General features: G+C 35.6%; 1 protein-coding gene across 1 annotated transcript in view; it reads right to left on the bottom strand.

The window, feature by feature from the left end:
- LOC136035175 (eukaryotic translation initiation factor 3 subunit G-like) overlaps positions 1-25,788 on the bottom strand; it is a 46,009-nt gene that overhangs the window by 5,215 nt on the left and 15,006 nt on the right. The window contains exons 2-6 of the mRNA XM_065716748.1: positions 24,311-24,351; positions 15,433-15,665; positions 11,550-11,717; positions 5,630-5,759; positions 1,277-1,398 (exon numbers count right to left, since the gene is read on the bottom strand). Of these exons, the coding sequence (XP_065572820.1) occupies positions 1,277-1,398; positions 5,630-5,759; positions 11,550-11,717; positions 15,433-15,665; positions 24,311-24,351 (694 nt within the window). The remainder of the gene's footprint in view (positions 1-1,276; positions 1,399-5,629; positions 5,760-11,549; positions 11,718-15,432; positions 15,666-24,310; positions 24,352-25,788) is intronic.

Genomic DNA, 25,788 nt, shown 5'->3' with positions numbered 1-25,788 from the left:
CAGGTTCATATTTTATTCTCTATTACTCTTTATATTCTACCCAAACATAATCAGACCACAAAGGAAAGGGTAATGGTAGTAGTAGAAGTAGTAAAAGCAGTAGCATGCACATATTGCCTTTTGGTCAATTTATAATACCCTCATCATTCCCTAATAGTTCCGACATAATACTCTAAGTTATTCCTGAGATACGCCCTTTAGACAACCCAGAAAGCCCAAAACAAATCTCCACAAATTATATCAGAATAGCAGCTGCAGTTTAAAACTAAGCCAGCTTCGTAATAGCTGGCATAGTCAATCAAAAAATTAACAAAACCAACCAGGGGCGTTTCCATGTTTTTCATTCGGGGGGGGGGGGGGGCTATAACAAACGATTCATCAAAAATAACAAAAGCCAACCAGGGGCGTTTCCAGGTTTTTTTATTCGTGGGGGGGGGGGGGCTATAACAAACGATTCATCAAAAAATTAACAAAAGCCAACCAGGGGCGTTTCCAGGTTTTTCATTCGGGGGTCGGGCTATAACAAACATTTCATCAAAAAATTAACAAAAGCCAACCAGGGGCGTTTCCAGGTTTTCATTCGGGGGGGGGGGGCTATAACAAACGATTCATCAAAAAATAATAAAAGCCAACCACGGGAGTTTTCAGGTTTTTTACTCGGGGGGGGGGCTATAACAAACGATTCAGAAATATAATATATGCATTTTTTTTTACTTTTTTATAAGTTGGAACAAAATCTCGAGGGAGGGGGGGGGGGGGCTCAAAAATAAAGGTTGGTGGGAAGGTAAATCAAAGTTCTTTTAGAAATGATATAAGTATTTTAAGATTTTTGAAAGTTGTTTTCAGAACTTTATAGTGTTTACTTCTCAATAGCCCCAGCTGTACACTGATATTTATTTTAATTCATAAATTTCTCCTATCTTAATACAACGTGGATACTTGCAGTCAGCGGGAAGTTTTAAGATAGTTTCGTTTTCGGCACTTTGGCCTAAACCTTTTACTGTATCGTGTAATTTCGCCTTCCGTTAGGAAAACAAAAGAAAGGATCAACGAGTATTATATTGTATTTAGTTTGTCGAAACTGAGAAGATTTTAACCTTCTCTCTTTTCCCTTTATTTGACTAAACTGGCTTAGGTTGAATTATTGTTGTAGCAAGAGTAACAGTAATTTGAGTAACAGCTGCTGATTCGATAGAAATTTCGAAGGCCAATTAGTATCATCATCCTTGCAATGATGCCTGCAACCTAGTAAAGAGCAACTGTGACAAATACTCACCTTCTCTTTCACTAAAAATAGTCTACTAATATCTCCAAATCTACCAAATAGTTCCTGCACGTCTGAGTCGGTGGCATTTTCAGATAGACTAGTGACCTTCAATGTATTGGGATTGTCATTTTCTGAAAAGAATAAAACAAGAGTTTTACTTCCCAATCCGTGATAAAACAGATTAAATTATTTAATCAAAATGAATCTGTCACATGCCATGATTGACAGAATCTGTATTTTCATCAGCTGGAATTTGGGACCTTTTTTGGGGCAAAAATCATATGGAAGCAAAATCCACTTTTATTCTAATCAGTTTCTCAATTTCGCTTAGACAGCAAAAAAAAAAAAAAAAAAAAAAAAAAAAAAAAAAAAAAAAAAAACACCCTAGTATCTATTGGAACTTATACTATCCAGATTGGACACTTTGCTTGAATGTGCTGAATGAGTCATATTACAAATAGCTCTATCGTGACAAAAATAACCAAAAACTTAGAAGAAAAAGCTGAAATCGCTTTGGGACAGGAATCTCTCAAGGAGATTAAAAAAAAGTTTCCTAAAAATGTAGTCATTGTTCTTAAAATTTGATAATTTGGTTCGTTACAAATTGCTCGCTTGTGGAAAAATTAGCCGAAAAGAAAAATGGTTATTAATTATACTTTGTAAATTTTCTTATAAATTTGTTATATTAATGTATTTATTTATCATATCTTTAGTAGTAGGAGACCATGCTTCGCTCGATGAGGCTAATTTTAGTCATAAAAGTGGTGTCTGGTGTACATGTCTATATGCCTTTTTTTTTACCATCAAAAATACAAAATGTAAAGTACATGGGCTATACCATATATAAATATAATAAAAATATGTAATTTTTATTATTCTAAATTCATATATAATCCTTATATTCTTTATATTTATATATAAAGAATATAATAATATATATTATAACATTATATTCTATATAATATATTACATAATATTATACATTATATAATATTATATTCTATATAATAATATAATAGTAAATATTATTATATAATAATAATATTTATGTATAAAGAATTATTTTAATCGGCATGTCGGACCTTATATTGTGTTCTGGGCTCCAAACAAGTTTTCCTAGTAAAATAAATAGCTAAAACTGAGTCTGTCGCTAATTAAACGCCTGGGGTGTAAATTCTATTTGAAGCAATATTTTGAATGTGAAATTAAATGTTGGTAAACTTACATTTTCTTATTTCATTTTTTTTCTAAAAATACATAGCGAAATCTGTGTGTAGGTTTTAAAATTCAACCCAACCTTCCATATAAGGCAAAAAAAAAGAAAGGAAAAAAGACTGAAAGAACATTTAAGAAAAAATGAGGTAAAGACGAAGAATCCATAGAAATTGGATGAAAATTAAAAAAAAATTGTGGATAGTGTGAAGAAAAAAGAAAATAAACAAAATAACGAAAATAAAAACAAACAACATAAAATCCAGAGGCAATAAATGAAACTATAAAAAGACGAATAAGCCCTTGTTTATATTCCTGGAACTCTGCAATGCTCTACGATATGAGTGCGACAAGCTTGAAAACTTACCCTATTTGGTATTAAAAATAAAAAAAAAACTCTTCTATACGATACTAGGAAAGTTGCAAGGAAAGTGTTCAGCAAAATGGTATATAGAAAAGATAAAAGTATTTTTCTGGCTCATTACTGAACCCCTAACCCGTCCCCCTACGAACAGAAAAATGCTGATGATCTTTTTGACCAAGAAGATAACCCTTAAAAATTTTATGACAGTAGACTCCCAAGATCGAACATACCCTCCTCCCCTTTTTCACTATATATATATATATATATATATATATATATATATATATATATATATATATATATATATATATATATATATATATATATATATATATATATATATATATATATCAAACAGTTCGTGGTAACGAACTGTAGTAAGGAGCGACCCGGCTCAATAGTAAACGAAACTCTAAAATACGGAATTTCGATGCTAAAAGCTATATCAAAAGAATCGGATTTTTATGCTGATTTCAAATATATAAGTTTCATCAAGTTTAATTATTGTCATCAAAAGTTACGAGCCTGAGAAAATTTGCCTTCTTTTGGAAAATAGGGGGTAACACCCCCTAAAAGTCATAGGATCTTCATCTATGACTACACCATCGCATTCAGCGTATCAGAGAACCCTATAGAAAAAATTTCAAGGTCCTATCTACAAAAATGTGGAATTTCGTATTTTTTGCCAGAAGACAAATCACGGGTGCGTGTTTATTTGTTTTTTGTTTGTTTTTTTTCCCCCAGGGGTCATCGTATCGACCAAGTGGTCCTAGAGTGTTGCAAGAGGGCTCATTCTAACGGAAATGAAAAGTTCTAGTGCCTTTTTAAGTGACCAAAAAAATTGGAGGGCACCTAGGCCCCCTCCCACGCTCATTTTTTTCCCAAAGTCAACGGATCAAAATTTTGAGATAGCCATTTTGTTCCGCATAGTCGAAAACCATAATAACTATGTCTTTGGGGATGACTCCCACAGTCCCTGGGGGAGGGGCTGCAAGTTACAAACTTTGACCAATGTTTACATACAGTAATGGTTACTGGGAAGTGTACCGACGTTATCAGGGGGATTTTTTTGGTTTGGGTGTGGGGTTCAGGGGAGGGGGCTATTTGGGAGGATCTTTCATTGGAGGAATATTTCATGGGGGAAGAGAAATTCAATGAAAAGGGCGCAGGACTTTCTAGCATTACTATAAAATAAAACAATGAAAATATAAACATGAAAAAGTTTTTTCAATTGAAAGTAAGGAGAAGCACTAAAACTTAAAAAGGAACAGAGATTATTACGCATATGAGGGGTTCTAAAAATACTTTAGCATAAAGAGCGAGGTATTTAGGAGGAGATAAACACTTCACTGTTTATGCTAAAAATTTTTTAAATAATTTCAACTATTTATTCTACGGCCTTTCTGATTCAGGGGTCATTCTTAAAGAATTGGGATAAAACAAGATTTAGTGTGAAGAGCGAGGTATTAACGAGGGGACCAACCCCCTCATATATATAATCAAAAATATAAGAATATAAAAGTTTGTTACGTAAGTTAATTCTTAAGTTACGTATTTTTTTTTACTAATAAAAACGTTCGTTAAAAATAAAAGATCTAGTTGCCTTTTTAAGTAACCGAAAAATTTGAGGGCAACAAGACCTCCTTCCCCACCCCTTATTTCTCAAAATCGTCTGATCAAAACTAAGATAAAGCCATTTAGGCAAAAAAAGAATTAATATGCAAATTTCATTTTAATAATTTATGTACGGAGAGCCAAAATCAGTCATGCATTAATTAAAAAACTTTCAGAAATTAAATAAAAAAAACAAGTTTTTTTAAATGAAAGTAAGGAGCGACATTAAAACTTAAAACGAACAGAAATTACTCCGTATATGAAAGGGGCTTTTCCTCCTTGACGCCCCGCTCCTTGCGCTAAAGTTTGATTCTTTCTCGCAACTCTACTTTTTAAAACTATAAAAAACTTTAGCGTAAGGAGCGGGGTGTCGAGGAGGAAAAGCCCCTTTCATATACGGAGTAATTTCTTTTCGTTTTAAGTTTTAATGTCGCTCCTTACTTTCATTTAAAAAACTTGTTTTTTTTTATTTAATATCTGTAAGGACTGACACTTGACATATTTTAAGGCTCTTACTCCAGGAGTTGTGGAGATTATATCATCGTTGGATGTAAATTTATTGATATTTTCAAATATTCTGAACAAAATGGGACTCTCGAAATATCGATTCGATGTCCTAAGACGTTAGAAAAGGACCAAACATTAAGAAAAGTTCAAGGACAGGGGCTGACTGCTCTCCAGCTGCTTTTAACTTTAGTTAAAAGGTACTAGAGCTCTCAATTTCCAATCAAATGAGCATCCTCCAAAGTTTCTACGACAAAACGACGGGGGCTGAGGATGGGACATCTCCCTTCCTATACAGGATAAATTCTCCTCGTTTTAGGATTTAGTATTACTCTTGACTATCAAAACAAAACCATACACCAGAAATATTCACCGAAATCAAGAGGGATTAGATACCAAATCTACCTTCCCTCTTCCCTAGAACTAATTCTATATTTATATAAAGGCTAAATTGAACGTTTCCGTGTTTTGGCATTAAAATAAACCTGCTGAGGCTTCTGCCCCCTCCCCCTCCGCCTATAAACTAATCCACCACTATAATATGAATCCATAATACGGATATATCTACCATAATCCATATATTTACCATAACATTCATAGTAATAAAATCCAAATATGAATCAAATTAGTTTAGTTAAATGAAGCTTTAAAATAAACATCATACATACCTCTTCTACCCGACGGCATGCTTTCTCCCTTCCTAACAGTGGCACCTTCTCTTCTATTCGGTGGAATATACTCATTGGTCGCCCCTTCTCTCCCTCCAAGAGCTGCAGCTGCAGAAGGTTTTCTCTCCTCCTACAAATAGAAAAAGATTAGCAATAATCCATCAGTCACCATATTAAAGCATTCAAGTTCACAACTGAACCCAAAGACAAGTTGAACCATTCAACTCTATCCAACTCTTTTTAGGAAATTAATGAGTTGAAAAGGGTCATTCTGCCATATTTAGCGCACGAAAGGTAGTTTTCTGTAAGGATTTATTTTGAGGTATTTGGACAATTTTTGAGTATCTTAGTTTTTCTGCTTTACAAATATCAAAGTTTCAGCTCACTTTTCTCCCCCTTGTAAGACCTTGACCTTGAATAAATCTCGGAAGAAAGCCATCCTCATTTAAATATCTTCCAAGAATAATAATTGACAAGATTCATTGACGTGATTTAGTCACAATACTTGCAACACACCAAGTTTTGGAATGCCACTTTGCATAACCAAAGTGTTGCTCTCGCAACACAATACTTGCAACACACCATGCCTTTCATTTGCAATTAGAAGAATAGAAGACAAATTCAGCAAGATTTCATTTTTAATTAGCAGAAAAGAAGATTGTACCGCCTTTATTCAACGAAATATTAAGGAGGTCAAGACAGTTAATGAACCCTCCAAGTCAATGGACCGGAATCTTGATATGACCCGGAAGTTATTATTTTGTTCAGTATAAATACAGCTTGTTTTCATTTTTATACTTTAGTTTGCTTTTGGAATGCCAACTTGCATAACCAAAGTGTTGCTCTCGCAACACAATACTTGCAACACACCAAGCAGAAATCTTGTCTCCCAAGACATGTTCCAATAGGATTCTGCAGACACTTTCTACCTGAAAGGCCGATATCCAGATATAGATGTTACAGATAGACTCAGCTAGTGATACAACAGGGTTTATACGAGTACATGGAGTTTTGGTGCCTCAGGAGGATGCCACTTTGTTAAATGGGAATTTGAACTGTTATTGAAGAGGGGGCTTTCTGAAGGATAAACAATGCAAAGCTTGTGAATAGTCCTTTTGTGGTGCGCCAATGAACCACCTTGGTTTATTGATGAAAATTAACATTTGACGGCAATATTATGTCTTGGAATTAATTTGTGGTCAGGAAATAACTTCGAAGAAAGTAGTTAATTGAACAGCTTGTGATGAATCAGACGCTGAAAAAAACAATTAAGAAAGAAAAAATGTCCATTTAAACTTAATCGGCAAGCCCTAGATTTATGACCCCCCCCCCAAAAAAAAGGCACATTTGCGACGAACCACATTATCTGTTGCTAGTCTTGGCAAATAAGTAGGTATAAGCTGCATGATAGCAGGCCAATAAACTGACCAACATTCACAAGGCACCAGTGCTTCCTACTATACGAAATGGTTAATGGCCTCATACATTTTTTTTCCAAAATGGCGTGATCAGCAAAAACAATCAACAAAAATACATTTTAGAAGATAAAGAATCCTTAGTCAAAAACAAAACTATATGAAAACATTTTTATCTTATGATTTGCATTATTATGAACCGTCAAGAGGAGTTAGAAAGTGGCAGGGGAAGAGTCAGGGGTTAGCAAATTAGCCAATGAGCATTTAGCACAGCACCGAGGGGTCTAACTTCCACCGATGACAAGTTTCTACATGAGTTTTCAGTATTTAATACGATATCACGCAGCTATTGACTGGCAACTATGTTAGACTAAAAACATTAACATTTTGAAAACGCTTGGCCCTGCAATGTTATTCCTAGCTAGTCAAAACACTTTAACATAAAATTGAGGAAAAAAACAGATATTATAAGCGAATTAAATTATTCCCTAAGCATATGCCAGAAAAGAAAGATCAGAAACCTGTCTTTTCAAACCTGTTTGGTTCTACTAAATGAATTTCGAACCCAAAAAATTAACGAAAAGTTTTTTTTAGTCAAATGATTTTTCTAAATAAACTCCGTTTCAAGATGTTTTTCTTATAAAGTCAGCTATTCTTTCAATGGCAGATTACCTTTCTGGTCGGGTACACAACCCTTGCGGTGCTAAAACACACTCCCTTATATTACATAATGAAAACACCCTACATAGGAACAGAGGAGAAACTGAAAGGTCTTTCAATTTAAATAAATCACTCCAATTATAACTACTAGCAATTCAATTCAGCATCATACCCCTGAGGTCAACACATCTGCACATAGCCCTCCTAGATCCCAATCTATTCAAAGTTTCCCTCTTTACACCATTCATCAATTCATCGTTATCTATTACAGGGTTCATCAAATACACCATTCATAAATTCAGCATCATGCCCCCAGAGGTCAACACATCTGCACAGAGTCTTCTTAGATCCCAATCTATTCAAAGTTTCCCTCTTTACACCGTTCATCAATTCACCGTTATCTATTACACGGTTCATCAAATACACCATTCATCAATTCAGAATAATGCCCCCTGAGGTCAACACATCTGCACAGAGTCCTCCTGGATCCTAATCTATTTAAAGTTCCCCTCTTTACACCGTTCATCAATTCACCGTTATCTATTATACGGTTCATCAAATACACCATTCATCAATTCAGAATAATGCCCCCTGAGGTCAACACATCTGCACAGAATCCTCCTAGATCCCAATCTATTCAAAGTTCCCCTCTTTACACCGTTCATCAATTCACCGTTATCTATTACACGGTTCATCAAATACACCATTCATCAATTCAGAATAATGCCCCCTGAGGTCAACACATCTGCACAGAGTCCTCCTAGATCCCAATCTATTCAAAGTTCCCCTCTTTACACCGTTCACCAATTCACCATTATCTATTACACGGTTCATCAAATACACCATTCATCAATTCAGAATCATGCCCCCTGAGGTCAACACATCTGCACACAGTCCTCCTAGATCCCAATCTATTCGAAGTTTCGCTCTTTACACCGTTCATGAAATCACCGTTATCTATTACACGGTTCATCAAATACACCATTCATCAATTCAGCATCATGCCACCAGAGGTCAACACATCTGCACACAGTCCTCCTAGATCCCAATCTATTCGAAGTTTCGCTCTTTACACCGTTCATGAAATCACCGTTATCTATTACACGGTTCATCAAATACACCATTCATCAATTCAGCATCATGCCACCAGAGGTCAACACATCTGCACAGAGTCCTCCTAGATCCCAATCTATTCAAAGTTCCCCTCTTTACACCGTTCACCAATTCACCATTATCTATTACACGGTTCATCAAATACACCATTCATCAATTCAGAATCATGCCCCCTGAGGTCAACACATCTGCACACAGTCCTCCTAGATCCCAATCTATTCGAAGTTTCGCTCTTTACACCGTTCATGAAATCACCGTTATCTATTACACGGTTCATCAAATACACCATTCATCAATTCAGCATCATGCCACCAGAGGTCAACACATCTGCACACAGTCCTCCTAGATCCCAATCTATTCGAAGTTTCGCTCTTTACACCGTTCATGAAATCACCGTTATCTATTACACGGTTCATCAAATACACCATTCATCAATTCAGCATCATGCCACCAGAGGTCAACACATCTGCACAGAGTCCTCCTAGATCCCAATCTATTCAAAGTTCCCCTCTTTACACCGTTCATGAAATCACCGTTATCTATTACACGGTTCATCAAATACACCATTCATCAATTCAGAATAATGCCCCCTGAGGTCAACACATCTGCACAGAGTCCTCCTAGATCCCAATCTATTCAAAGTTCCCCTCTTTACACCGTTCACCAATTCACCATTATCTATTACACGGTTCATCAAATACACCATTCATCAATTCAGAATCATGCCCCCTGAGGTCAACACATCTGCACACTGTCCTCCTAGATCCCAATCTATTCGAAGTTTCGCTCTTTACACCGTTCATGAAATCACCGTTATCTATTACACGGTTCATCAAATACACCATTCATCAATTCAGCATCATGCCACCAGAGGTCAACACATCTGCACACAGTCCTCCTAGATCCCAATCTATTCGAAGTTTCGCTCTTTACACCGTTCATGAAATCACCGTTATCTATTACACGGTTCATCAAATACACCATTCATCAATTCAGCATCATGCCACCAGAGGTCAACACATCTGCACAGAGTCCTCCTAGATCCCAATCTATTCAAAGTTCCCCTCTTTACACCGTTCATGAAATCACCGTTATCTATTACACGGTTCATCAAATACACCATTCATCAATTCAGAATAATGCCCCCTGATGTCAACACATCTGCACAGAGTCCTCCTAGATCCCAATCTATTCAAAGTTCCCCTCTTTACACCGTTCACCAATTCACCATTATCTATTACACGGTTCATCAAATACACCATTCATCAATTCAGAATCATGCCCCCTGAGGTCAACACATCTGCACACAGTCCTCCTAGATCCCAATCTATTCGAAGTTTCGCTCTTTACACCGTTCATGAAATCACCGTTATCTATTACACGGTTCATCAAATACACCATTCATCAATTCAGCATCATGCCACCAGAGGTCAACACATCTGCACACAGTCCTCCTAGATCCCAATCTATTCGAAGTTTCGCTCTTTACACCGTTCATGAAATCACCGTTATCTATTACACGGTTCATCAAATACACCATTCATCAATTCAGCATCATGCCACCAGAGGTCAACACATCTGCACACAGTCCTCCTAGATCCCAATCTATTCGAAGTTTCGCTCTTTACACCGTCCCAAGAAGTAACAGTTTCCATTTAATCCTTTCTTACAATCCTTTCCACCCCTTCTAGAAACAACCTGCTTTTCGTTTGGCCTAAGATAGACGGTCATAAAGGACGATCTTTGACAATCTGTCATCCACAAAACGATTCCTAACCATCTTAATCTTTCTCTCATTATAGCCCTAAAAAGTGAGACAGACCCATGTGAGGAAGCCTACAGGTTATTGTTTGAAATACAATGAGTCAAAGGGGTATCCAAAACTGTCAAAAGAGAGTTCCTCTGGAAAATATTTAACAAATTCTCCTCCGTCTTCCAAAGTGCCCCCCATTTCAGATTCATACTTGAGACGTCTGTTATCACTGCAGTTTCCCATATTCTAATCTTGGTTCATATAAATACCTTCCAATTCTCACGAACTCTCTTCAACTGTGAAAAAACCCTTTGGGTCTTGGATGTTTTACTGATTCCATCTTCATTACATCCACTATATTTACTAATAATACTACCCAAATAGGTGAAGTTATCCACTTGATAAATCTTCTCGTTACCCAACATAACCTCTTAACCTTTTTGTATTCCTATTCTAAACGATTTACTCTTGTTAAGAATTACTTTCAAACCTATTCTGGTATCCTGAACACTCAAAACAAAGATCAACAATAAAATAAGGGTTAATAGGAAAATGGTGTTACTTTTTTTTGTCTAGTTACAAAACTATTTCAGAAAGAAAGAGCACAGAGAGTTTAGGGGTGCAAAATCTTACGACTTAGAAACTGTTTTTCAATCCTGCAACCTTAAAATTCCATTCAGAAGAACCAATAAGGTGGAATACAGGAGAAACAATAAGGTGGAATACAGGATGACCAATAGGGTGGAATAGGGGAAAACCAACAAAGTCGAATACTGGAGCACCAACAAGGTTGAATAAAGGAGAAAGAATAAGGTGGAATACAGGAGAACAAATCAGGTAGAATATAAAAGAACGAATAAGGTGGAATACAGAAGGCTTCCTACGTTTCCTTGCGTTTGCTATATCTTGATTGTCCCTTGGTCCAAAACATTTATTTTCCACATTTTAAAAATTAAGTCGATTAACTGAGAAAACATACCGCTTGCTTTTCCTGCAGGGGGCCGAGTGTATCCTTGTATGGGCACTGAGTGGTCCAATGATCTTCTTTGCAGTAGCGGCATTTGACTATGCCTTTCATTTGGGCAGATTTCAACTTCTCAAAAACATCATCTGATGATTTTTCTGCTTCTTCTTTGTTTGTGATAAACTGAAAGGTAGATATTATTATCATTATTAGCCAAAAGAAATCCCAATGATAGACAGAAAAACAAAATCATAGCGTATACTCTTTTATCAGCAAAGAATAGAAATGGCCACCAGCCCCTCACCTCAAATCAAATTTTGAAGTCACCTTGCAACCGACCACCAAATATTCATCAAGTTTCAATCTGACCCCCAGACAATGCGACAAAATATGTCAAGTTTTGCAACGTTAGAAATACTCAATTTCATGAGAGAAAATCCCCATCCCTTTAGTCAAACCCTTTATCCATTAGCATGCACAAAATACTCTAATATAATTTTTTTATCCAAAAATTCTGCTTTCACCAAAAACCAAATAAATTCTAAATAACCAAACATTGGCCACGAAACCACAACGCCGAGGTTGAGAGTATTCTTTCTCATTTTAAGTCAATATTGATTGACTATATTAACGCAAATCAGGTCACTACACAGGGTGGATTAGTCCCTAGGGAAAGAATTCTTGTTCAATCTCAATTTTGAATGATATTTCATTTGTTTTGGCTCAGTATTTGTTTCATTCATGTGTCAGTATTAATTCAGTTCACTTCAATAGGCTAGTTATTGTTTACACTTAACTTTTTCTTCCTACTTTTCCAGCTTTTTTTTATCGCTTTTCTAACCGATTTTTATTTTTTCATTTTTAACTTTTTTCTTTCCACATTTTTTTAGGACGGCTTGGCAGAGGTCCTTGGCAAAATATCCGCTTTTTCTTTATTCCAGAAAGGCTAGTTTTGTTTTATATTTACCACTTTTTTTTGACCGCTGAGGACTGCTAGGCAGATATCCTTGCCAAAATATCTGTTTGATTTTTCACTGCTTCTTTTTCACCAGCTGAAAATCACCCATGTTTCGGTTTCTTCATCATTTTTACAATTTTTTTCTCATATTTTTTTCTTTGTTTTTTTTTTATGCCTAAACCTTGTCACGGTTCTCTTTTGTTGGAATCAGGACAGCGTTGCTGGCACTACAATAGCTGCCAAAGCCCCATCCATATTTGGATTTATTCGTAACTTAGCTCTGCTTGCCGGCTGTGACGATTTAAGTAACTTAAAATTGGATGGCCTAGTTTTCGTTAGTGCCCTAATATGAGAGTTTAGCTGAAGAAATCCCACTTAGATGACTTAAATTAATTAAACCATCTATCGTCATGAAAACGCAGCTATTTGGACTATAAGAAGCCACGAGACAGCATTCAAAGTTCGAAAATTTGTGAGGAACTTTGGCCGATTTCTATTACACGGCTAAAGTAAGTGAAGCGTTAATTGACCAGGGCCCACAAAACCAATTGGTGCTACCCAAATGCACAAGAAGCTTTTATACAAATTCTTTTCTACTTTTTATTGTCATTAGCCCAAACTGCCAGGACTGAATGCAGAACGGGGCCGTCATATTATTTTTTTGTGATCTTTATTGTCACTATTCTCAAAAAATTGTTACTGTACTAGTAAAAAAAATATTTGGTCTAGCTACAGCCATGAGTATGGATGTTGTTTTATGAATGAATGATTCAGATCCTAAACCCGTCAAACAACTCAAACTTGAACTTGTAAATCATGTAAAACGAGCATAAGCTTGTTAAAGCTTGTAGAATACACAAGCTGCTAACTACGATAATACCAAAAATGAAGTGAAAGTATTTACCTGTGCTTTACTGCTAATGCCCAAATCTGTTATAGCCCTACATGGCAAGAGACTAAATACAATAGCCTACTCCCTTCGTCCGCATTATCCTGCATATTTTCCCTTTACTTTGGCTACCTCAGAGGAAATTCCTGTGGACTTTAACCCATCTCTAATAAACTTGTTAGGCTTAATTAGGATCATTCGAAATTTCCTACTATTCTATGCCATCATTTGGTTAAATTGGAACTATTGTTATACAGCCACCCTTACACATCCAAAATAGTCCAAGGTAAACAGTCAAAATAGTCTCCTCTTTTTAAATACCCCTTCTAATTTGAACTCTTTCAATATATATGCCATTTCACCCTTGGACGTGGAGACAGAAATTAAGGACATAAAAAGGTGCAGCATTTGTCCGCTAGACATTCCGATTGAACCAATTTAAGCTTTAACTGACAGTCTTCCACAAAATTTGCCCAAAATTGGAGGGCGGTAGGATTCAGGTAGGTGAAACCAAGTAAAGTTAAAACAGGGGAAGAGTATCCCCCTACTTACCTCCAACACTAAAACCTCGAGACTTTCCTTACTAAGGGATATCAAAACTCAGAGCAGGTACGTACACGGAATTTTTTTTTAGAAAGGGGGATTTGATAAGTTTTTTTTTTATAATTTAAATAAGAAGTGCCCAGAAACTTGAGGAAATTCAGGATTTTGACTAAGCCCAGGCCCCACCCCCTCCTATGCAGGTTCCTGAATCAGGAGTAAATACTCCTAAGATATCAAACTGTCATACAGACAAATGATTCACTTTCCCTACATCTTTAGGGTATATATATATATATATATATATATATATATATATATATATATATATATATATATATATATATATATATATATATATATATATATATATATATATATATATATATATATATATATATATATATATATATATAAATTGCTTTTTAATAGCAGAACAGTACAACAGCAAATTGCCAAAAATGAAAACCTCTAATAAAAATAGATTTAGAGCAGTAAGATTAATAATTACATTACTTGATGAACGGCAAAGATGCCCCACAATCGTGATTTTAGAATTATTTCAGCGTGACTTATCGAGTATTGACTTTGACTATCTCACAGGAAATTCCCGTAGATTTTAACCCAACTCTCATAAATTTGTCACACTTAATCTGGAACATTCGAAATTTTCAACTATCTCTTTGGTACTTTTTGTTTAGTTCAGAACTATTACTATATAACCACCCTTACACATCAAAACAGTCGAGGGCCCACACTTTCCATCATTATTGGAGGGAGGCAAGATAAGATAGGTGAAACTGAGCAAAGTTGAACCAGGGGAAGAGTCTCCATCCTCACCTCCAAACTGGGAGAAGAGGAGCATAAGATAAGCGTGTTGGTGCTAGTTTGAATAAAAAATGCCCAGAAATACGAGAAAATTTTGAATTTTGATCAGGTCAACCCCCCAGCTCCTGGTCTCTGAATCAGAGGTAAATATCTTAGAATCCCTAACTGTCATAAAACACAAAGAACTTCCTTCCCTACCCTTCTAAGATTGTTTTTATATCTAATCATATATAGAAAAAGATTTGTTGCTTTAATTGGTGAACAGTATAACAGTGCATACACAAAAATAGATTTTAGAATTGTTCAGCGTGATTTATCCTGTCAGGGTTGTCAGTCGATAGCTGACCAAAATACACTCAACAAAAACATTTTGAATGGTAAAGATGCAACAAAACAAGTCCTTGGTGGCCACAGCTTAGATATACAATACAGTTATGAAAACTCGATTTATTTTTGGGACACAGTGCGCGATAGCGATGCTAGCGGCTGGAGACAGGAAACAGGAAGTCTGAATCTAAAAGATCGGAGCAATTGGACAAACAAAACAAAATTGCGTTCCCGCCTATGGTGTTGTAGTATGATCTAGGAGGCACCAAGTTCAGAGCTCTGTACCAAAGCTTCTCATGGGCAAGATAGGAGTTTTCATACCTGTAATGTATATCTAAGCTGTGTTGGTGACTTACCTGCATGAAAACTTCTTCTGCAACAATAGTTGTCGCTGGATTTGGACCAGTCTTGTCTCCTTTAGACTGTCCAAATTTTGGCAAACACTTCCTTCGCGCTATTGATTTCGGCACTTGTCGCTTCTCAATTTTGTATGTGCGAGTCACTTTAACTTTTGCGTCATCTTCATTGCGCATATATTCAGTGACTATCTTGAGACCATCACGAATTTCTTCGGTTGAAGGTGGCAGTCCTAAAAAAAGAGAACGTTTTCATTAGACTTTTGTCTTATTTTATTGGTTAGGGATTTGAAGTACCAATATAAATAAGAAGTCACCAACTGGAAGGTTTCTAGGTCTATCTGTACGTCAAAACCGCGATTTTATACAGGTAATTTTTGGCACTATATACAATATTCACTTAGTAATTGAAGGCAGTATGGCCGAGTGATCGAAGTCACTGGTGTTAGCCACCAGTCTCTTCAGATGCCGGGTTCGATTCCCACCGCAGCCTAATTTCTTATTCCAAAGTAAACAAACTGCTTATTTGAATCTTAAATTATAATCTTATTGTAGTTACTATGGGAGGAAGTTCATTGTTTACAGTAATCAAATATAAAAGCCTTGGTGGCTCTGTCGGTAGAGAGTAGGTCTCATAATTGTAAGGTTGTGAGTTCGAGCATAAAATATATAATATATGATAACTTATTTTACTATGGGCTAGGATTCGTTCCTAGTTATTAACTATAGTTAAGTTGCCTATACATGTTAGTATAGGCAAGAGTTCGTTCTTTATTATAAAATTATTTTAAGATTGTCTAGTTGAAAACCTGTTTGGCGCAGTGGATAGCGAGTTGGTATTCTGGTTCGAAGGTCTCAGGTTCAATTCCTGTCACAGAAATTTTTTACACATTTGTCAAAGTAAAGTCTGAACAAAACTGCTATTTAATAACTACTTGACAAAAACCATTTATGATGAACTGCATAAATCTTTTATGTAAATTGATCTGATTGTAGCTTTAGTAGTTATGGGCTATTTTATTTTTTTTTTTTTACTATAAGGCGTGATCGTCCCTTACTTTACTACTCGGATCTGTTTCCCACTAAATCTAAATTGAAGTTCTCGGGCCTCAGGGATAATAATTTCGGGCCTCAGGGATATTAAATACGTATATCACCTACTATTAGAATTATTTTCCATGTAAACAATTCATGTGGTAATGGTTGGCCCTGAGGACTTTGAATCCTGCGATACGAGTTTAAATTTCGGTGGAAACTTTTTATAACTTGTTGCTTACTTATTCTACCGTGTAGGTTTATGCCGTAATTCTATCTTTTCAGAATTAAATTAATCACTATGGGTTAGAGTTTGTTCTTTACCAAAAACTAGCTACTGCTGTAACTCGGAAAAAATTATCATCTACTTTGGGCAATAATTCGTTCTTTAATATAAGCAGGCAGCTAACTAAGTTCAATATATGGAATGGGTTTTAATTTTAATTATGGGTTTTATTTAAATTTTTTATTAAAAAATTAAATAAATGGGTTTTATTTAATTTTTTATGGAATTAAAAATATATGGAATGGTTTATTATATTTTTTTCATTCTCGTTTTGATCTGACTCTATATGGAGTTTTGGGTTTTTATATTTTTTTAAGTATTGAATGTGATCGTCTCTGACTAAGTTGCTAGCTATGGCTGCAACCACGATTATCTTGTCAATATATTATTTCAGTTAACATGGGCTTGAGGTCGTCCTTAAATATAATTAGTGTGAATAGTATGAGTCAAATTTCAGGGAATAAAGCAGCTAAGTAAGTCAAATAATGCACCATAGCCTTGGAAAGCTTACCAGTGATAATACTGCCACTAAAGATAAGGCTCCAACTATTAATGAATATTTCAATTACTATGAGCTTTTATTACTATTTATTGCTTTAATTACTAAGTTCGTTCTTCATTACATTTATTAAAATATCTTATGTGTAACTTATTTTTCACAAGTCTTCGATGGTAGCAATGGTAAGCATACCCGATTGTCACGCGGCTAAATGGGGCTCAATTCCCCGTTGGAGAAAACTTTTGATGCATTGATCATTAACATAACTTTACAAGCATGTAATATAGTTAAGTTACCTATACAAGTTAGTATACACAAGAGTAAATTCGTTCTTCCTTCATTATAACAAGAGCTAAGAGCTCATATGGCACTTGTGACGAGGTCGGAAGAGCCAAGAGCTCATATGGTATGAGCTCTAGCAAAATTCTAAGAATCAATAGATTGCTTTAAAAGGAAAATCAGAGGTGTAATACCAGTCTGGATTTAAAATAAGAGCTCTGAGTCACGAGGTCCTTCTAAATATTAAAATTCATTAAGATCCGATCACCCACTCGTAAGTTAAAAATACCTCAATTTTTTTAATTTTTCCTCTTCCTTCAGCCCCCAGATGGTCGAATCGGGGAGAACGACTTTATCAAGTCAATTTGTACAGCTCCCTGACACGCCTACCAATTTTCATCGTCCTAGCACCTCCAAAAGCACTGAACCCCACCAAAGAGAGCGGATCCAGTCCGGTTACGTCAATCACGTATCTATGACATTTATAAGCGTTTTCCAAGATTTCCGCTTTCCCCCTCCAACTATCCTCAATGTCAAAAGATCTGGTCAGGATTTGAAATAAGAGCTCTGAGACATGAGTTCCTTCTAAATATCAAATTTCATTAAGATCCGGTCACCCGTTCTTAAGTTAAAAATACTTCAATTTTTCTGATTTTTCCAAATTAAACAAACCCAGCTCCCTCAAAGAGAACGGATTTGTACCAAATATGTCAATATCGTATCTATAACTTGTACTTATTCTTCCCATCAAGTTACATCCCGATCTCTCCACTCTGAGGGTTTTCAAAGATTTCCGGTTTCCAAGATTTCTGTTTCCCCCTCCAGCCCTCTAAGTCCCCGGATCCGATTCGAATTGAAAATGGAGCATCTGAGACATAAGATTCTTCTATATATCAAGTTTCATTAAGATCCGATCACTCATTCGTAAGATACCTCGATTTCCATATTTTCCAAGAATTCCTGTTTCCCCCTTCACCTCCCTTCAATGTCACCGGATCTGGTCGAGATTTAGAATGGGAGTTCTAAAGCACAAAATCCTTCTAGATATCAAATTTCATTAAGAAATTTGCTTGGTTATAATTACGGAAAAGAAGAGAAGATAAGGAAACGAAAAAGAAGAAAACTACCGACGGTGCAAAATATCGTGGTTGCAGCTAATTTTCTTGTTTTTCAAGTCAATGAATTCTCCTTGTTGTCCAAGTTAAAGGCTATAAGTTTTCTTCATCGGGGTTTCAGACAAGGCAGTTATAATAGTGTATTTCTTTTATCTACCGCTGTTTTTGGAAGTTATGGATTGTTTTGCTCCTTACTATGGGACGTGATCGTGGCTATACAGATACATAATTTACGGGTTAAGCCAAAAAAAAGTTTGGTTGCAAGAGGCAATAGTAAATTTAAAATGAGAGATGATATAAAATTATTTAATTTTACAGGAATTACTCTAGTTTCAATTCACAAATCAAACTTTTTGTTAAAACCCCAAAAAGAACTACTGCATTTTAATACCCATATCTACAAGTTTTATATGATGTTAAAATAACACTTGATAAAACAGTTTTATAGAAAAAGGCAGTTTTTTTTGGGAAAAAATGATTCTTGTAATTATGTATTTCTTGTATTACTATCTTGTCGAAAGATAAGCGTGTATAAATATTGTATTCACGTATTACGTCAAATTTGGTTATAACCTATACGATTATAACATCATTCATCAAGCTTGTACAAGGAAATGCAGTTTTTTGTCAAAATTGATTCCATTTCATAAACTATTGTATTTTTAATTACAGAAAGCACTAGATGTAGCAAATCCCTTTAAAATGAGCCATTATACAGTTCTCTATTATTTTCCAGTGCCCAGCTAGCTGAGGAAAAAAACGAAAACAAGATTCCGTGGAACTTGGTGAATATCAGAATACCGCGGTTGTAGCCACGTTTCTTGATTTTCTAACCAATATATAATCCCTTGTTGCTCAAGCCAAAGGACGGTAAGTTTCCTTACCGTCTTCTGGGGTTTTGGACAAGGCAGCTCTGATACTGTACTTCTTGTTTTGATCTGACTTTATTTATAGGAGTAATGGATTATTAAATTTCTTGGAATTGTAAGTCATCATCTCTTACAAAGTTGCTAGCTAGTGCTGCAACCCGGATTTTTAAATGCAGCAATTTCCTTTAAAATGAGCCATTAACTGGAGAGACCGTGTCAGCAAGTAGGAGATTCGTACCTGCACAGGCCACCCAAATATCGCAACTGTTGTACGACAACGTAGATGGCGATACCTTGGACAAATCCTCCGCATGAAAGATCACAGACTTCCGAAAATACTCCACCACTGGCAACTGGAAAGCACCCGTCGCCGAGGAAGACCAAAGAACACACTCCATGGGATATATGAACGTGACAGAAGAGCGCTCCAGACGTGTCTACATTCCAGAGTGGGAACACATAAACGTAGCAGCTCACATGAGGGAAGGTTAGTGGTTTTCTCACCTTCGCCCTGTGCACCTCTAGAGGCACTGGAGTAACTAAGGTAAGGTAAATGAGCCATTAAAAAACTCTATTATAATGATAATCTACCTAGATTATGACGTCATTTGTGACATACAACGCTATAATTCCCCCTAAAATCCATAAAGGTTTTGAAAATAGTTATTTTTGCAAACAGATTTCGAAAAAGTGAGAAAACATTCTTTCTTGAAGTATTAAATACATCAGCCAACAAGTATAACAAAAAACTAGCCTTTTAAATTGACTAGCTTTTTTTGACTTCAGTCGGGACTTGCATATCGAATACACTCCATAAGAAAACAACATCTTATCAAGATGAAAAGAACAAAGTCGTGACTTCAAGCAAATGCTAATTGCATAAATTTGAATATATTTCACAATATGTCGTTTCAATTCCATAAGAGGACAACATCTTATGAAGACGAAATTAAGGTCCGTGATATCCTTATTTAGAGGGAGACCAAACAACGCGTAACCACAAAATATATAGATAAGGACAGAAAGCTTTTGTACACAGTTAAGTTATAGCTTTGAGGGGATTTTGAAGCAGTAGATTTATCTCTAAACCTGAGTTTACGCTTGTCTGAATACTCAATCTCTTTAAGTGTATTTATCAGACAAATTGCATGTAAGTACCAAAATAAAGGTATTGTTTGTTATAGTCTTTGCTTATGTATATATCCAGATACCAGGTAGTATTCTCCTAACTTCTAGAAACGATTAGTAGGGAATATATGCGATATAGGAAACATCATAAGACACATCAACCTCTAATATGATTCTCTTGTCGAAAATATTGGATATTATCAACAGTGCATCACTACCTTAATCTTTCACTCACTAATTCCCTGCAATAATCACCTTCCACAATAAGCATCCCGTAATATAATCATCCACAAAATAAACCCCCGCCCCGTAATACTATTATATTTTTTACCAGAAACATCTTTTCATAATAACATAAAAACAACAGGTCAAAAAGAATGCGAATGCTAAGAAGAAAATAAATGTATCCATGGTCTCACGTCGATCGTATTTAGTTAGCAGTTTCCTGGAAACGTCTACATAATGTCGCAACGATCGAAGCTCGTCATGGGTTTTGACTACCACTTCTGAAGACTGAGCTAGTCTTTCATTTGTGCATCTTCTTTGACGAATTATTTCTGACATTCTATGCTGAAACTGCTCAAAGGCTCGCGATGATTCTGCTAACATGTCATCATGGTCCTTATTTCGCCTTGCACCAGTCGACACTGAAACGGGCTTCAGAAGGGAAACTCTGGCATTTACATCCATTTGATCCAAAGCCACTCTACAAGCTTTTCTGTACGCATTTTGAGAACAAATATATAAGTCATGGAACGAGGAAGCAATCATTTCTTCATCAGGAAATAACTCTTTGAATTCTGTAATAAGATCCTTTACATGCTTCAGCTTTCTTCTTGCATTTCTACAATTATTTAAGTATTCATCTTGATAACCCTCAGCACATCCAATACTTAGAATTGCCAATTGTAAGGATGCAATCTCACGTGTGATTTGATTTTCATGGTTTAGATCTTTAAAATTACTAACCATTCCTCTTATTTTGACACCCAAAGAGTATAGGGAAAATAAAAGAGTGCCGATCACGTGAGTTTTTTATACACCCTTTTTATCAAAAGTGACTTTTTATCAAAGTCAGTGTGGATTATTTTCACCACATTCCTGGTACAATATTATAATAAAAATATTTCTGATATTTCTAATTTCAATAACAATAAGAATAATGCTAACGCTGAACTATGAGAAGCTCTTAAACCTGTGAAGAACTAAACTCAAACATGAGATGATTGACGCAGAAGTGATGCATCAATTTAACACCACCGCTCCCAATGATATCTAAGCCATAAAAACTTGGAGGATATTCCAGTTCAAGAGAATTAAGAGGTCGTCTCTTGTATATACCAATTAGTGATGAATTATAACAAGAATCTGCCGGTAGTGATTTGCATAATATTATAAAACTGACAAATGGTTTTAATTGTTAATGTAACTTTAATCTGAACATTATGCTTGAGTATTTTTGAATAAGTTGAATACGGACTTTCAAAAATGAATTTCAAAGTAAACTATTATAAAAATGGGAGATTAGTCTGAACGAGGAGACCATTATACGACGGGAAGGAGGATATGTGACATACAGCCCTATAATTCTCACTAAAATCCATACAGGTTTTTAAAATTGTTATTTTTGAAACCCACTTTCGAAATAGTTAAAATACATTCTTTCTTGAAGTATTCAATACATTAGCCAACAAGTATGATAAAAAACTAGCCTTTTGGAATCGACCAACTTTTTGTGACGTCAGTCGTGATTACCATAAATTCAAATACACTCAATACGAAAACAACATCTTTTCAAGATGAAAAGAACAAAGTTGTGACTGAAGGCAAATGTTAAGTGCATAAATTGAATATGTTTCTTGTCAATTCTGTAAGAGGAGGACATCTTATTAAGATGAAAAAGTCGTGATATTGCGAAGTCGTGATATCCTTACTTAGAGGGAGGTCAAACAAAGCATAACCACAGAATATATACATGAGCAGAATAAAGTTATTGTTTGTTATATCGTCTTTGCTTATGTATCCTGACACCAGGAATTATTCTCGTGACTTAAGGAATGCTCAGTAGGGAATCTATGCGATAAAGGTGACATAATAAGACCCTTCCACCACTAATATTATTCTCTTGTCGAAAATATATGATATTATCAACAGTGCATCACTCCCTTAATCTTTTAATCACTTAACCTTTTTCCTCTCCCTTCACCCCCCCCCCCAGTTGGTCAAATCGGGGAAAACGACTTTATCAGGTCAATTTGTGCAGCTCCCTGACACGTGTGTCAAATTTTCATCGCCCTAGCACGTCTAGAAGCACCACACTCGCCAGAGCACTGATGCCCACCCCCTAACTCCCCCGAAGAGAACGGATCCAGTACGGTTACATCAATAACGTATCTACGATATTTGCTTATTCTATCCACCAAGTTTCATCCCAATCTTTCCACTCTGAGCGTTTTCCACGATTTCCGGTTTCGCCCTCCAACTCCCCCCAATGTCAACAAATCTGGCCGGGATTTGAAATAAGAGCTCGAAACATGAGTTACTTCTAAATATCAAATTTCACTAAGATCCAGTCACCTGGATCTTACATCTTACCTGGATTTTACATTTAAAAATGCTTTTTGCTCAAAAAAAGCAGTCAAAACAGAAGTTGTGCGGCTAAAAAGTCGACAGCCTTCGAAATTCTTATACTGTTAACTTTGAAACTTTTTCCACACCTGTTTATGGACATCATTTATTTTAAATAACAGAAGAGGGAACATGATAAACACCGAATATTAGGGATCAAAAGACTGTCAAACATAACTGTAGGTACTATATCTACACTATCAAGAATCTTGTTTTTATGCTATATATTCCTAAGCACATTGACAAATCGGGCTCAAATTCAGCATGCCTAAATGTATTTAGCGTCATGGGGGCGGGGGGCTATGCTGTGATCTAATAACATTTAGCATTTGAGACCCCTCATAAAAGAAAATAGTTCAGTACAATTTGTTTTTCTATTGATTTTACTTTTTTAAAGCATTGTTAGGCCAAAGTGAAACTCCAGGAGAAAGATCAAAAGGCTGAGGAAGCAAAGAACCCCCCTCATATGTTAGGATATTGATGAATATAATATTAAAATGGACAGACATTAAATCTTAAAAAGCAAGTTTTTTTTCTAATGAAATTTAAGGCTGATACACAAACTTAAAATAAACATAAACTAGGCTATGCTTCATACACCTGAATATAATGGCACATATATGGCACAGACTGATGACTGATATATATATATATATATATACATATATATATATATATATATATATATATATATATATATATATATATATAGATATAGACTGATATAGATATAGACTTATATAGATGATATGATACAGACTAATCTTATATATATATATATATATATATATATATATATATATATATATATATATATATATATATATATATGCCACAGAATATATGCCACAGACTGCCATAATTTAAGCACCCTGTCCTTTACACAAAAGATTTAACAGAGTAAAGATAAATGATGTTGATCATACTTTCAATAAAGCTTTAAAGAATGCATAGAGAATAAATCCCGAAAATAACACTGAAACATAAATAAACACTGAAAATAAATCCCGCTTCTTTTCTAGTAATAAATTCACCATACCTTCTTCTTGCTCAATATCTTCTGCCCAGCTTGGAGTGACTCTGAAGAAAAAAGACAGTTTAGAAAATAATACGAAACATTTAAAATTCAGCAACACAGAGCACTTGCAAGGCTATGCATTCATTATATATATATATATATATATATATATATATATATATATACTAGCTGTTGGGGTGGCGCGAAGCGCCACCCCAACAGCCCACCCTACCCTACCCACCCCACCCTAGTTGGTGGAGGCGCTTCGCAACCCCCCCAAGCCCCCCCGCGCACGTAAGTCGTTACGCGCCATTGTAGTTGTGTCCCTGTGTACCACCTATGAATATAGATAGATTTATATATGTGTTTTGAACTACATAAAACTTGCGAATATACAACATTCTTGGCTTTCCCATTGTCTGTGCATATACAAAGCCTTATGTACTAATAATGACGTCATATGCAAACGCTCTTTTTACAAACAAACATGCATACACACAACTCGTTTTTATATAGATAGATAGATAGATTACAAATTAACTGCGTAAAACTTGCGAATATACAACATTCTTCGCTGTCCAATTGTCGCTGCATATAAATAGGTTGTCAGGTTTACCAACCCTCGAACATGCAACGTACAATTGTCCATGGGAAAAACATTCAGTATTAAGATCTATACAACATTTTTCTAATGATTGACCTTGAGCTTTGTTAATGGTGATTGCAAATGCTAATCGAATTGGGAATTCCAATCTTTTAAATTGAAAAGGCAGATCCGTTGGAATCATGGGAATGCGAGGAATAAGAACAGCCTCACCCTCGAAAGGCCCTGTCAAGATTGTGACCTCTATTAGGTTTTCCATTGTTTTTTTACGGCAAGTCGCGTGCCATTGCAAAGCTTTGGTGGGTTGATATTTCTTAAAAGAATTATTGGTACGCCTATTTTTAGTTGTAGCACGTGTGGTGGAAACCCTGAAAGATCTATGGAATTTAAAAATTCAGATGGATAATTAACCGCTTCATTTGGTTCCAAAACTGTGTCGACTGACTTGTAAAGGACTGCCTGGTCTCGAATCTTGGTCAAAACAATATTGTTGATTTCGTGGACGTCTATATTTTTGGGTGCAAGAATCGCTCTTTCACTTAGCCATTTATTATTTTTATAATTGTTTAGAAGATTCGGAAATACTTTTTCAATCAATTCATTTTTGGACGTCACTAAATTACAGAAATCAGCAGGTATAATAACTAAAGTGTAGTTATAAATTTCTGATGTAAAATCAAAAGTCATATCTGACGTCTCTAACCGTTTTCGATGGAGTATATCTTCGGACATTTTTTACTTATATTTTTCCCATAACTCTGTAGGAGTTGATGGAGAGCAAGTTGTTAAAATGATGCCAAACAATGTACGAATTTGACTTGGAGTTTACGTTTCGCACGCGTCATTGATGCAGTTATCCCAGTGTTGGTCATTCTCCAATAAATTCAGAGCTTGG

Source organism: Artemia franciscana, chromosome 14 (genome assembly GCF_032884065.1).
Source record: "Artemia franciscana chromosome 14, ASM3288406v1, whole genome shotgun sequence".
NCBI lineage: Eukaryota > Metazoa > Arthropoda > Branchiopoda > Anostraca > Artemiidae > Artemia > Artemia franciscana.
Note: the sequence above shows the minus strand (reverse complement) of the source record. Positions and strands in the feature narration are given on the sequence as shown.